General features: G+C 49.7%; 1 protein-coding gene across 1 annotated transcript in view; it reads left to right on the top strand.

Moving 5' to 3' along the window:
• The window catches only part of ATP1A2 (ATPase Na+/K+ transporting subunit alpha 2), a 28,122-nt gene that overhangs the window by 1,649 nt on the left and 13,669 nt on the right, over nucleotides 1-12,804 (top strand). The window contains exons 2-12 of the mRNA XM_033195435.1: nucleotides 3,426-3,530; nucleotides 3,714-3,773; nucleotides 5,718-5,921; nucleotides 6,449-6,562; nucleotides 6,802-6,936; nucleotides 7,642-7,759; nucleotides 10,052-10,320; nucleotides 11,155-11,353; nucleotides 11,483-11,592; nucleotides 11,770-11,904; nucleotides 12,594-12,783. Of these exons, the coding sequence (XP_033051326.1) occupies nucleotides 3,426-3,530; nucleotides 3,714-3,773; nucleotides 5,718-5,921; nucleotides 6,449-6,562; nucleotides 6,802-6,936; nucleotides 7,642-7,759; nucleotides 10,052-10,320; nucleotides 11,155-11,353; nucleotides 11,483-11,592; nucleotides 11,770-11,904; nucleotides 12,594-12,783 (1,639 nt within the window). The remainder of the gene's footprint in view (nucleotides 1-3,425; nucleotides 3,531-3,713; nucleotides 3,774-5,717; nucleotides 5,922-6,448; nucleotides 6,563-6,801; nucleotides 6,937-7,641; nucleotides 7,760-10,051; nucleotides 10,321-11,154; nucleotides 11,354-11,482; nucleotides 11,593-11,769; nucleotides 11,905-12,593; nucleotides 12,784-12,804) is intronic.

Here is a 12,804-nt window from a genome sequence, read left to right as displayed (position 1 = left end):
AGAGCAAGGTAGACCCAGCTCAGGAGGTCCTGCTTAGGAGGTGATGAGACCTCAACTTTTCCAGTCTATCTTTTTCCTCTAGAACCCCCCAACTCCCCTTAATCACCATCCTCAGTTGCTGTGGGTGATGCAATAACAAGATGAGGAGCAGATCTAGGCTGTTTAAACTAACAGTCTGGGTGAGGTGGGGGTTCAACTTAGAGTTCAACCTATCAGAGACCCCTGAAGAGTTAAAGCATCTGCTACCCACAACCTGTTCTAGGGATGATTTTGCCTCCAATCCCTTCTCCCCTGCATCTCCACTGCAGAGGCAGGCTTAACTGTCCCCCCATTACCCAGTGGCTGTGAAGGGCAGCGTGGGAGCTGGGGGAAGGGACGACACTGGTGGGAGGGAGCGCAGCCTGCTCCAGCTGCCACGGAGAGGCTGAGATGGGGGGAGCGTTGGCGGATTCCCAGCTGCCCCCACTCTGTCCCAGCCTCTGGCTTTCTCAAAAAGGACTCTCTGTTCTCCTTCAGCATTCAAGACCCAGAGAGGAGGACTTGTGGTTGGGGGAGGGAGGAGCAGAGGGAGGTTGGGGGGGTCCTTGCTTCCTCTCTTTCTTTCTTGCCTGGGCAGCCGCTGGCCCCAAATCTCTGCAGGCTCCTGGCTGCAGAACCTGAGATCCTTGCCAGGACAGAAGGAGGGGGAAGGGGCAGTGTGTCCCAAGTTTTCAGCCTGCCGGAAAACCGGGCGGGAGCTTGGGGAAAGCAGGCACTGCATGGAGCTGCTTAGCTCAGCCACAATCCAGCATGCCAAAGTGCATGGACCAGCAAGTTTTTAAAAAGCATGCATTTGATTCCAATTTTATGAAATTTATTTTGCATCTGAATATACAGAAATTCCTCTGTACCCTGCTCCTCTACCCACAGACCCAGCACTGCTCCTCTGTGTATGCCCAGGCCCTCTTCTGTCCCTGAAGTTCCTGAGGGTCAAACCAGCCTGATCTCTTGCCTCTGGTCCTTTGATTGCATTTCATCCTTTTCTCAGCTCTGTCCCACCACAGACAGTTAGTGAATCTAAAGCACTTCAATCCACTCAATTAAATGAATCCTCTTAGGTCACCCAGGAAAGGGAGAGGTAGAACCATTCAAAAGCCTTTCCCCACCCCTTCCATTGGGCTGCTTGGTCTCCCCAAGAAGATCAGGCTTTAGGAAGTCAAAATTATACCAGATTCACAGATGCTTCAGGTGGAGACAAATGCACAATTTTACTGGTCACCTTTTCTGAGAAGAGCACTTCTGAGCAACACAGCCTCTGAAAGCTCATATCCTTTTAAATCACTGGTATCTTGGGACAAACAGTGTTGACTTCTCCCTGCATCCCCCACCCCTACCCTTGCTTCTGATTGTACTGGTCAGACTTCTACCTCTCTAGATGCTGAATTGGTGACCTCTTATGAACAAGAAAACTGCCACACTTCTGGTATTGCTCCTGACTCTGATAAGTAAAAAATGCATTACCCTGGAGCACAAAAGACTTAGGGCAGTGAAGCTCTTCCATACGATACCACAATGGTGGATACATGTAACTATACATTTGTCCAGACCCATAGAATGTACACTAAGAGTGAACTCAAACTTAAACTATGGGCTTTGGACCATAAAGATGTGTCAATGCAGGTTCATGATTGCAACAAATGTACCACTCTGATGCAGGGTGTTGCTAGTGGGTGAGGCTGTGCATGTGTGGGGGCAGGAGATATATAAGAACTTTCTCTACTTCCCACTCAATTTTGCTGTGAACCAAAAACTTGCTCCAAAAAAGTATAATTTTTAAAAAGCAAACAAAACCCCCAAAACTCCATTATCCTGCAAAAAAAAAAAAAGAAGAAGAAAAAGAAGAAGAAGGAAAAAAAAGGGCAAACACCTTGGCTGTGGATCCTACCCAGGTATCCACTCTTTATGGGAAACAAAAATTACATCATAGTGTGGGAAAGCTAATTCCTGAAAGCCTAGTGCAGACTTTGCACAATCCAGTGGAGAAACAGGCACCAGGTGGAAACTGAGAAGCCCCTCTATGACAAGGACTCTATTTCCTGAGGGAAGTGGGAGGAGAGAAGGCTGGGGCAGAAGAGGAAGAAGGTACCTTTTTGGGAACTTTTCATAGCTGCCCAGGCCTTCCTCAGCCTCTATCCTATTCTATCACCCCAAGAGGGCCTCCTCTTAGAAGGAAAGACTTCCCCTCTCTCCCCCAGAAGTTCCCTGTGAGACCCTGGAAGGCTGGTGGTGGTGAGCCCACAGGCCCTGTGGAGTGGAAGGGAAATCAGGAGCCTCATAAGGCTACAATTAAAATGTCCATCTGGTCAGGCGCAGTGGCTCACACCTATAATCCCAGCATTCTGGGAGGCTGAGGTGGGAGGATCACTTGAGCCGAGGCAATATGCTTGTGCTTGTGGCCCCAGCTACTTGAGAGGCTGAGGTGGGAGGATTGCTTTAGCCCTAGACGCGGAGAGTGCGGTAAGCTGAAAATGCACACTGTGTTCCACCCTGGGTGACAGAGTGAGACCCTGTCTCAAGGAAAAAAAAAGTTCCTCTGATTCACCAGATAACCCAGGAATGTCTAGACTTAAAAGCTATATAAATTGTAGGTTTAGATTTATTCTCAGATACAATTTGTTTTGTTTTGGGACAAATGGGGCTCAGTTCCCATGTTACCCAATTGTGCCTTGGGGGTCCAGTCCTTTGAGTTGCCTCCTGTCTAGTAACGGGCAGGCCTGCCCAGCACGATGGAGAGGGCTCCCAGCACACCCCATGTCTCCACTTCCTGGACATTACCTGACCCTCCAGCTACTGCCTCCTCTCAGTCCATCAGGCCTGCTCTTTCCATCCCTACCATTCCACCACCAGACCTGGCTCTCTTCTGGACACGTTCCTGCCTAACCCCCTGGCTCCCCAAAGACTCTTGCTCCCCCAAGTTCCTGAGTATTTCTAGCCCTCTCTAAGTAAAATTGCCATGGTGTTGGGCTAAGACATTCCTACAGAGTGATTCTACTCCCTCAAAACCCTGTCCACTCCCTTCCAAAATTTTCCCAAATAGTGTAGGATACAGGTTTTCAAAATTTTTGTTTTGTTTTGTATTTAGCAGCAGGGTCCTTTCAACAAACAAAATCTTAGCAGACACCCAAGCATTAAACAGGTCAAGTAGTGCTTTTCAGTCCTGAGCCCCTCACCCTTCTCTGAAACTCACATGGGAGCCCCTGGTTCTGCCAATAGTCTACAAACTGAGGGCCTGGGGTCCCTCACCCTCCACCCCCCCTGTCTCCCCAAAGGCAGCCACTGTTTTTGAACCCACCACCCCCACTGCCTGGGCTCCCTGGCTAAGTGGTGGGAATGGAGGCTCCACCCCCTCTCCTCCCTGACCCTCTGGCTCTCCCTTCCTCCTGCAGGCCGGCCGTGAGTACTCACCTGCCGCCACCACGGCAGAGAATGGGGGCGGCAAGAAGAAACAGAAGGAGAAGGAACTGGATGAGCTGAAGAAGGAGGTGGCAATGGTGAGGGAACTGCTGGGCCGTGGAGGAGGGGCCCCATGCTGGGAGAGCTGTCCCTGCAGCCCTCAGAGGCTCAGAGAAACTCCATGTCCCCCCATGCTGCTCACTTCACCCCTGTGCCCTGCAGTGCCCTCATATGCATCTTAGATACCTCCTCCCCAAAATAACTCACCCTCCCTTCCCCAGGATGACCACAAGCTGTCCTTGGATGAGCTGGGCCGCAAATACCAAGTGGACCTGTCCAAGGTGAGTAGAAGGGCTTCTAGGGAAGGAACAAAAGAGGCAAGGAAACCATGCAATATCAAGGTGGCAGGAGCCTTAAAACTGTAATCCAGCCTTCTTTACAGATGAGGAAACTGAGGCCCAGAAACAAGGGACTGGCCCAAGGTCATGTGGCTAGTTGGTGGCACAGCCAGAACTAGAATCTGGATCCCCTTCATCCTAGCCCAAAGCTCTCTCCCTGTATATCCTAGAAGCCAGGACTCCCTATGACCGAGGCCCCAGAGGGCCTCCAGGCAGGGCCCTTCCCTATACCCCAAGCAACTTCAGTTGCACACAGCCTTCCACAGAGCTGACAGCTGACGCACATGGGCTGACAGCCCATTCCTGTGGTTACAGTGATTTGCTGGGCCCCTGCTACATGTGTGACATTGTGATAGATGCATTACATACGTTTCTCTAATCTTTACAACAACCCTTTGAGATAGATATTGCAGACCTGTTTATTAAACAAAGGAGATGCAGAGAGGGAGAGTAACTTCCCAAGGTCACATGAACAGTAACTGGTACAGTTAACTGCTAAGCCCTTCAATTAAAAATTTGTTTAAAAATCATTAATCAAAAAGTGCTGGGTGTGGTGGCTCATGCCTATAATTCTAGCACTTTGAGGGGCCAAGGCAGGCAGATCACTAGAGGTCAGCAGTTTGAGACCAGTCTGGGCAACATGGCGAAACCCCATCTCCACTAAAAATACAAAAATTAGCTGGGCACAGTGATGGGCACCTGTAATCTCAGCTACTCGGGAGGCTGAAGCAGGAGAATCGCTTGAACCCAGGAGGCAGAGGTTTCAGTGAGCCGAGATCGTACTCCAGACTGGGCGACAGAGTGAGACTCCATCTCAAAACAAACAAACAAACAAAAATTTAGTGGATGTATATCTCCTTTATTGGCCTTCCTTGACTGCTCTAAAATTCTATGCCCCTATTCCTTTACCTTACTTTATTTTCCTTAGTAACACTTTTCACTATCTGGCACTAATGTATTTGTTTATTGTGTGTCACCTCTCCAGATCATAGCTCCTCAAGGGCAGGGACTTTGTTGGTCTTGTCCATCTCTGCATCCCAAGGGTGACAATTGTGCCCGGCAGTGGATACACATTTATTAAATGAATGAATGAATGGAAAAAAAAAAAAAGAAATGGTCCCTGCTTTAAAGGAGCTCAAAGTCTAGTAGCAGAAAAAATGCAGTCATAGGATTCCAACGCAATATGGTGAGTGCAGCTCTAGAATCAAGTATAGAACACCATGGGGAACCAGAAAGAAGCATCTGAACCAGCCTGGGGCTGAGGGAATAGGGCCAGGCGAGGCTGTCTGTGGAAAGTGACAGGTGATTGCCAAAGTTGTGTGACACTGATGGTCAATCATGTAGGACTTGAGCAGAGTGTGGAAGTGCCCACCTGTAGTCCCAGCTACTTGAGAGGCTGAGGTGGAAGGATTGCTTGAGCCCAGGGTTTGAGGCTGCAGTGAGCTATAATTGCACCACTGCACTCCAGCCTGGGCAACACAGCAAGAACCCATCTCTTGAAAAAAATCTAGGACTCTCCTAGAATCCTTGATTAAAAAAAATCTGAAGGAAGAGAGATGGGGGAAAAAACAATTGACGTGTCTTTCCAGGGAACTTATCCAGACTGCCTCCAGGGGAGATGTTATGGTCCTAACCATAGGTGTTGTCTCAATCCAATAAAATTACGGGTGGAGCCCAGTCAAACCCTTCTCAGCCCTCAAGCCCTCCAAGTTGCATCACAAATGCCACCTCCTCCATGTGGTCTCTCCTGATGGTCCCCCACCCCTTCCAACCAGGTGGGACTTTCCACCTGGGCATTCTTCCCATGCCCGGGAGCTGAAGGGATGGGCATGGTGAGGGCTGGATTGCTCCAGATACGTGCTCCTATGCCTCTCCTTGCTCCCTCAGGGCCTCACCAACCAGCGGGCTCAGGACATTCTGGCTCGAGATGGGCCCAATGCCCTAACGCCACCTCCCACAACCCCTGAGTGGGTCAAGTTCTGCCGTCAGCTTTTCGGAGGGTTCTCCATCCTGCTGTGGATTGGGGCCATCCTCTGCTTCCTGGCCTACGGCATCCAGGCTGCCATGGAAGATGAACCATCCAACGACAATGTGAGCCCACACGCCTGAGCCCTGGAACAGCCCGTGATTGTCCTCTAATCCTGAATCCCCAACACAATTGGGGGGTGGGCAGGGAACTAGGCCCTCACATCACAGTCCTACAGATGCCCCTGCACCTTAGGCTGGAAAAGGGTGAGGCTTCTATACGTATTTGTAAAGCACTCCCCCCACACAGCACACGCACATTCACATACTCATGAATTGATGAAACAATCTCTCCCTGTTGCCCCTCACTTACGTGAGCCTGTCTGTATGCCTGGGTCTTCACCCGCTAGCAAAATCCCAACCCTGGGAACATCCTAAGACTTTCCCTCCTGTTTCTAGTCTTAGCAGGCTTGAGGTTGGCAGATCAAGAGGGAGGTTAGTGAGAAGGGCTTTCCTCTACCATCATCACTCTCAGTCACAGACAAAGGTATGGGCTCTCATCTTGGATGGCACTGCCTGCTCATCCCAAGTGGCAGCTGCCCCTTTAGGGTTGGGGGGAAGCTCAGGTCCCTGAAACTCTTTCTCCTTACCAGCTATATCTGGGTGTGGTGCTGGCAGCTGTGGTCATTGTCACTGGCTGCTTCTCCTACTACCAGGAGGCCAAAAGCTCCAAGATCATGGATTCCTTCAAGAACATGGTACCTCAGGTAAGATGGCAGGGCTGGGCTCTGGGCTAGGGTGTAAAGTTTTGGCAAGAGTCCAGCTCATCTTCTGTCAACTCCTGTGCTCTAAGATGGAGATTGGCAGAAAAGATCCTCCAACTTTCCATGCCAGCCCCTAATTTTTCATGGGGCTTCTCCTTCTGCTTGGCTGGGTGGGAGGCCAGGAGGAAAATAAGGCAGGGGCAGATTCAAGCATTTCATGCGCTGCCTGTGGCTCCCCACAGCAAGCCCTTGTGATCCGGGAGGGAGAGAAGATGCAGATCAATGCAGAGGAAGTGGTGGTGGGAGACCTGGTGGAGGTGAAGGGCGGAGACCGCGTCCCTGCTGACCTCCGGATCATCTCTTCTCATGGCTGTAAGGTGAGGAGGTCATACCGGAGCAAGCACTTGAGTCTAAGGAGCAGGCTGTGTGCACAGCTGAGAGGGGTCCAGTGAGGTTTAAAGGTGGAGAGACCCAGGTCCAAATGTCAACACCTTGCCTATGCCCCTGTTAAACCTTCTCTCAGTGTGGGGGGCATGTGCAGTGCTTCCTTGCATCTGTGTGTTACAAATGCTTTATGCCCCAGGTATTTCTTTGTTGTCTACTTTTTAGCAATCATGTAATGAGTACCAATTATGTGTCAGCTGCTTTATATATGTTCACATGTGCTATCTGATGTAATTCTGAAAGAGTGTTGTAATCATGCAGGGCTGCTGCATGTGGCCATACACGTTGCATCCTGAATGACCCCAGGAGGTGCATTTTCATAAACTTCAGTTAGTGGTTCCCTCTGTGGTTGTGCAAGGCAGCGATTCTGTTTACATTCCCCATTTTACAATTGAGTATGTGGAGGTTCTGTTGGTTAAGCAAGTAACCTAAGGTCACGTAAGAAGTCAGGAAGAGTCAGAATTCCAAACCAGAGCAGGGGCAATAGATGAGTAATGCCATAAATATGTGATGAGGGCAAGTGTAACTTTGTTCCTCGTGTCATGAAGATTGAATGTGGTTGGAGGTGGTTCAGGAGACAGCTGTGTGCATACAAGTGGCTCTGCCAGTCTGATGACTATGCAACCCTTCCTCCTCAGGTGGATAACTCATCCCTAACAGGAGAGTCGGAGCCCCAGACCCGCTCCCCTGAGTTCACCCATGAAAACCCCCTGGAAACCCGGAATATCTGTTTCTTCTCCACCAACTGTGTTGAAGGTGAGAAGCCAGGCTGCACCCTGTAGGAAAGAGTCTGAATCCTAAATCCACGGTCAGGAGGAAGGGCTCTGGTAGTCCTTATCTGGTCAAAGCTCTGCCGTTGGTGGCGCAATTGAGGAGTCAGGGGGCCCTAAATCTTATGGAAACACCCTCCAGAAAGCAGGGTATTGGCTGGGGGCAACCTGACTCCATGGGAAATATGTCTCCCTTCCCCAGTGAGATCTCTGTTTTGTCCACCCCAAGGACTGAGTGGATTCCAAAGCTTTCAGGTATCAGGTTAAGAACCCCTTACACATGCACACACACAGATGCACATATGCTCAGAACCAACCTGGATTCTTAGGAGTCTTTGGATTTGATTGATGCTTCGATTCCTTGTGGTTCTGGGCCTAGCTTCCTCCTTCTCTAACCTTTGCTTTGACTAGGGCCCCAGGGTGTGGGAGGGCCAGGAAAGCATTCCGGCCTGGTGACCACTTGGGCCCTACTTCAGGCTGCTTCTAAACCTTTGTTACACCAAAAGACATGTTTTACCATGCACAGACTATCCAGTTTGCCCCATTCCTGTTCTGGGTTCTAGAGATAAACAAAGGTCAATAAGAACTCCCAGAGCTGCCATCACTTAACAGCAGGGGTCCAAGCACAACTGAAACCTGTGTCCTCTGTGGTCAAGCCAGTGAGCAGAGTCAGGGCTGACTCAGAGAAGGATTAGGAGGAAAAAGACAGAAAGAGGCCTCAGTAGACCAATGGCCTCTGAAAATAGGGCAAAGGAGGCCTCATATCCCAGTCCACACTTCCCCTATCCATTACTCATTTCTCCTCAGTGTATTATGTTTGTCTGGATTTTTTTCCCTCCTTCCACAAGTTGGAACTACAGTCACTTCCTGGAATCCACGAGGGATTGGTTCCAGGACCCCCTTGGTTACCAAAATCCAAGGATGCTCAAGCCCCTGATATGAAATGGCATAATATTTGCATATGACCTGCGCACATCCTCGCACATACTTTAAATCACCTCTAGATTACTTATAATACTGAGTGCAATGAAATTTTTATATTGTTTTCATTTTAAATTTGTATTATTTATTGTTGCATTGTTATTTTTATTTAGCTCCAAATATTTTCCATCTGAGGTTGGTTGAATCTGTGAACGTGGAATCTGTGAATACGGAGAGCCAACTGTACAAATCAAAATCACCACACATTACATTTCCTAAGTTTGTTTTTTGTTTTGCTTTTGAGACAGGATCTTGCTTTGTCACCCAGACTGGAGTGCAGTGGTGCGATCGCAGCTCACTACAGCCTTGACCTCCCAGGCTCAAGCGATCTCCCACCTCAGCCTCCAGAGTAGTTGGGACTACAGGCATGTGATACCACACCCAGCTTTTATATATATATATATGTATGTTAGATATGGGGTCTCACTATGTTACCCAGGCTGGCCTCAAACTCCTGGGCTCAAGTGGTCCTCCTACCTCAGTCTCCCAAAGTGCTGCGATTACAGGCATGAGCCACTGAGCCTGGCCAAATTTTGTACTGAGATTTTGAAATTTACATTTCCCACAATTGATTTATTCAGAAATGCCTAATAATATATTCCTATTGCTTACTCTGCAATTGGCTTTGAAAAGCGGAAAGGAAATAAATGAGATATTTGTTGGGCATCCACTATGTTCCAGGCACTGATCTAAGTACATTAGAGCATGATCTCATCTAAATATTAAAACAACACCAAGATGGGAATTCAAGCAAGGATTCAAACCCAAATTTGGCTGGCTCCAATGTGCCTGCTTTTTTCAATACACCACCCTTTCTTCCTGGAAGACCCCTGTAATGTCACACAAGGGTTAGCAATTGCCTGACTTCTTCTATAGAGATTCATGCCTAATGTTGAGAAAGAAAAATCTTAAGACTGATTGGAAAATCCATAATGAGTGCTTTACTTTGTGTTCATAATATACTTTTGGATGGTATCAAGTATGGAATTGATTTTACCAAAATGCCACAGGCAATTTTTATTTATTGAATTTCCTCTATTTGACCTTTGAGATTATTTGCAAGCTTCTCCCCAGGCTCAAGTACAAGAGAAAATAATTTGCTATTGTATTGATTCTGGGATTGGCGATCTATCCAGGGAAAGGAAGGTCAAGTGGGGACAATCTACTGAATGTGGCCTCCAGATCTGCGGCTTGGGCTCATCTACCCTGTGATGGTTTTCCTTGCTCAGGAAATAGGATGGGACTGCAGTCCCTGGGAGCCACAAGGCACCCAACCTGATGTCCTACCATGTTGCAGGCACTGCCAGGGGCATTGTGATTGCCACAGGCGACCGGACCGTGATGGGCCGCATAGCCACTCTTGCCTCAGGCCTGGAGGTTGGGCGGACGCCCATAGCCATGGAGATTGAACACTTCATCCAGCTGATCACAGGGGTCGCTGTATTCCTGGGGGTCTCCTTCTTCGTGCTCTCCCTCATCCTGGGCTACAGCTGGCTGGAGGCAGTCATCTTCCTCATCGGCATCATCGTGGCCAATGTGCCCGAGGGGCTTCTGGCCACTGTCACTGTGAGTGGGTCAGGCTGAGGTGGAGGGTCAGGGGAGGGTCCCACTACTCTTTCCTCAAAGTGATAGAGGCACAGTTGCTTGTAGCTTCTCAGTACTTTTATTCCCCTAGAGTCACATATTGGATGCGATACTCAGAGATCACTTAATACATGGCTCAGAGTTTGAGTTGAGAAATCTCAGGTGGGGCTATACTTGGACACTCAATTTCTGTTTTGGAGCTTGTCACGGTTACCTTTTCTCACAATCTGCCAGCAGTATGGGTCTCATTCCGGCCAAGTCTCCTGTAGATGCTGTCTCAAAGGTCACTGGTCACTAACCAGGAAATCCAGTGACCTTTTCTCAGCTCTCCTCCCTAACTCTGCTGCTGAAACAGATACTGCTGTCCTCCCTCCTAGCATTCTCTCTTTTGTCGATTGCTGTGATGTGTCACTATCCTGGTTCGCTTCTCCTCTGTCCCTTCCTGCTCCCCTTATAGTGATTCTCAGGCCTCAGCTCTCTGTTCTTCCTACACCCTGAGTGAGAGCCAATCTCCTCCCAGTTTCCAGTGTCCCTTCTGTGTGGATGACTCGGACATCCCTATGCCCAGCTCTGCTCTGGCCCTCTCTGGAGCTCTAGCCAAATGTCTCAAACCCCCTAATGGGCATTTCATCTTAATAGATACTCATGATCTCAACACATCTAAAATTGAACATTCATTATTTATAGCTAAGTCCCACCCATTCAAGTTAGTGGAGTAGAATCAAGGGAGGAGGAATGGAGCCACAGTCTAGGGTAAGGTTATTGCCATCTCTGGCTCCAACCTTAACCTTTTTTATTCCCCTCTTTCTTTGCCAGGTGTGCCTCACCCTGACAGCCAAGCGTATGGCACGGAAGAACTGCCTGGTGAAGAACCTGGAGGCAGTGGAGACACTGGGCTCCACGTCCACCATCTGCTCGGACAAGACGGGCACCCTCACCCAGAACCGCATGACCGTCGCCCACATGTGGTTCGACAACCAAATCCATGAGGCCGACACCACCGAAGATCAGTCTGGTGATTGGGTGCTCCAGAGGGAGTGGAGAGGATTAGAGGACGCTGAGAGCAGTGGCGTGGCGGGGTGGGTGGGTGAGATAAAGGCTCTAAAGGGAGCCATGCTCCTGGTTCTCCCTCATTTTCTCCCAGGGGCCACTTTTGACAAACGATCCCCAACCTGGACAGCCCTGTCTCGAATTGCTGGTCTCTGCAACCGTGCTGTCTTCAAGGCAGGACAGGAGAACATCTCTGTGTCTAAGGTAGGAGATCGGGACACACAATAGGTGTGTTTTGGGGATGTCTCCAAAGACCTCTTGCTGGCTCCAGCTTTCCTTCTCACACGCTGTGACTGCGTTAGGGGTTTCAGTGCCCCCTTCACCTGATCCTCCACTCCCTTCCCTCCCACGCTGCCACTGAATTCCGGTCTCTTCTGGCAGCGGGATACAGCTGGTGACGCCTCCGAGTCAGCTCTGCTCAAGTGCATCGAGCTGTCCTGTGGCTCAGTGAGGAAGATGAGAGACAGAAACCCCAAGGTGGCAGAGATTCCTTTCAACTCGACCAACAAGTACCAGGTCTGCTTGGGTTGCCAGGACAGAGGAAGAGAGAGGGATAGAAATCGGTGAGGGTGGACAAAGCCAAGGGGAATCATCACTAGGAGGAGTGGGGGGTGTCTGAAGGTCACATTCCCTCCCCCTGCCAATCTCCCCAGGACAGCTCATATGACTGCTTGTCTGGTTGCAAGTAGACCCAGCTCCCAAACTTTACTCCATCCCTTACTACAATCTGTCACTCTCTCAACTCTTCTTCCCATAGCTCCCCATCCTCTGGCCTAGCCTTCCAACTCTTCTACCCCAGTCAGTGAAACCATAATTCTGTAATTCCTTTATGGTGCCCCTTAGCCTTTAGGCCAAGAATGTAATCTCAGCATTCCACATGATCCGTAGAGGTAAAGCTCCCTGAGGCCAGGTGGTGTTGGGGATGCTGAGGAGGGAGCCGTCCAGCCCCTACCACAGTGCCTGTCTTAAACTGACCTCAATAAATATTTGTTGAATGAATGACTGTCTTACGGAAGTGGCTCTCAGGTTACAAGTGTTGGAACTAAGAGGTCAAAACACCTCCCTGCACAAGGAGATTCTCTTTGTTGACAATCCTGGATGCATCCGGGTTACTTTACTAAGGTGGTTTCCTTACCAGCTGCTGCTTTATGCCACGCTACCAAGACAAGCATGGCCATCTCTGTAACTGCCTGTCGTCTCTCCAGCTGTCCATCCACGAGCGAGAGGACAGCCCCCAGAGCCACGTGTTAGTGATGAAGGGGGCCCCAGAGCGCATCCTGGACCGGTGCTCCACCATCCTGGTGCAGGGCAAGGAGATCCCACTCGACAAGGAGATGCAAGACGCCTTTCAAAATGCCTACATGGAGCTGGGGGGACTGGGGGAGCGTGTGCTGGGTGAGAGGCCAGAAACACGAG

The sequence above is a fragment of the Trachypithecus francoisi genome, unplaced genomic scaffold (genome assembly GCF_009764315.1).
Source record: "Trachypithecus francoisi isolate TF-2019V2 unplaced genomic scaffold, Tfra_2.0 Lachesis_group5, whole genome shotgun sequence".
In the NCBI taxonomy this organism is placed as follows: domain Eukaryota; kingdom Metazoa; phylum Chordata; class Mammalia; order Primates; family Cercopithecidae; genus Trachypithecus; species Trachypithecus francoisi.
This window is presented reverse-complemented; position numbering and strand designations above follow the sequence as displayed.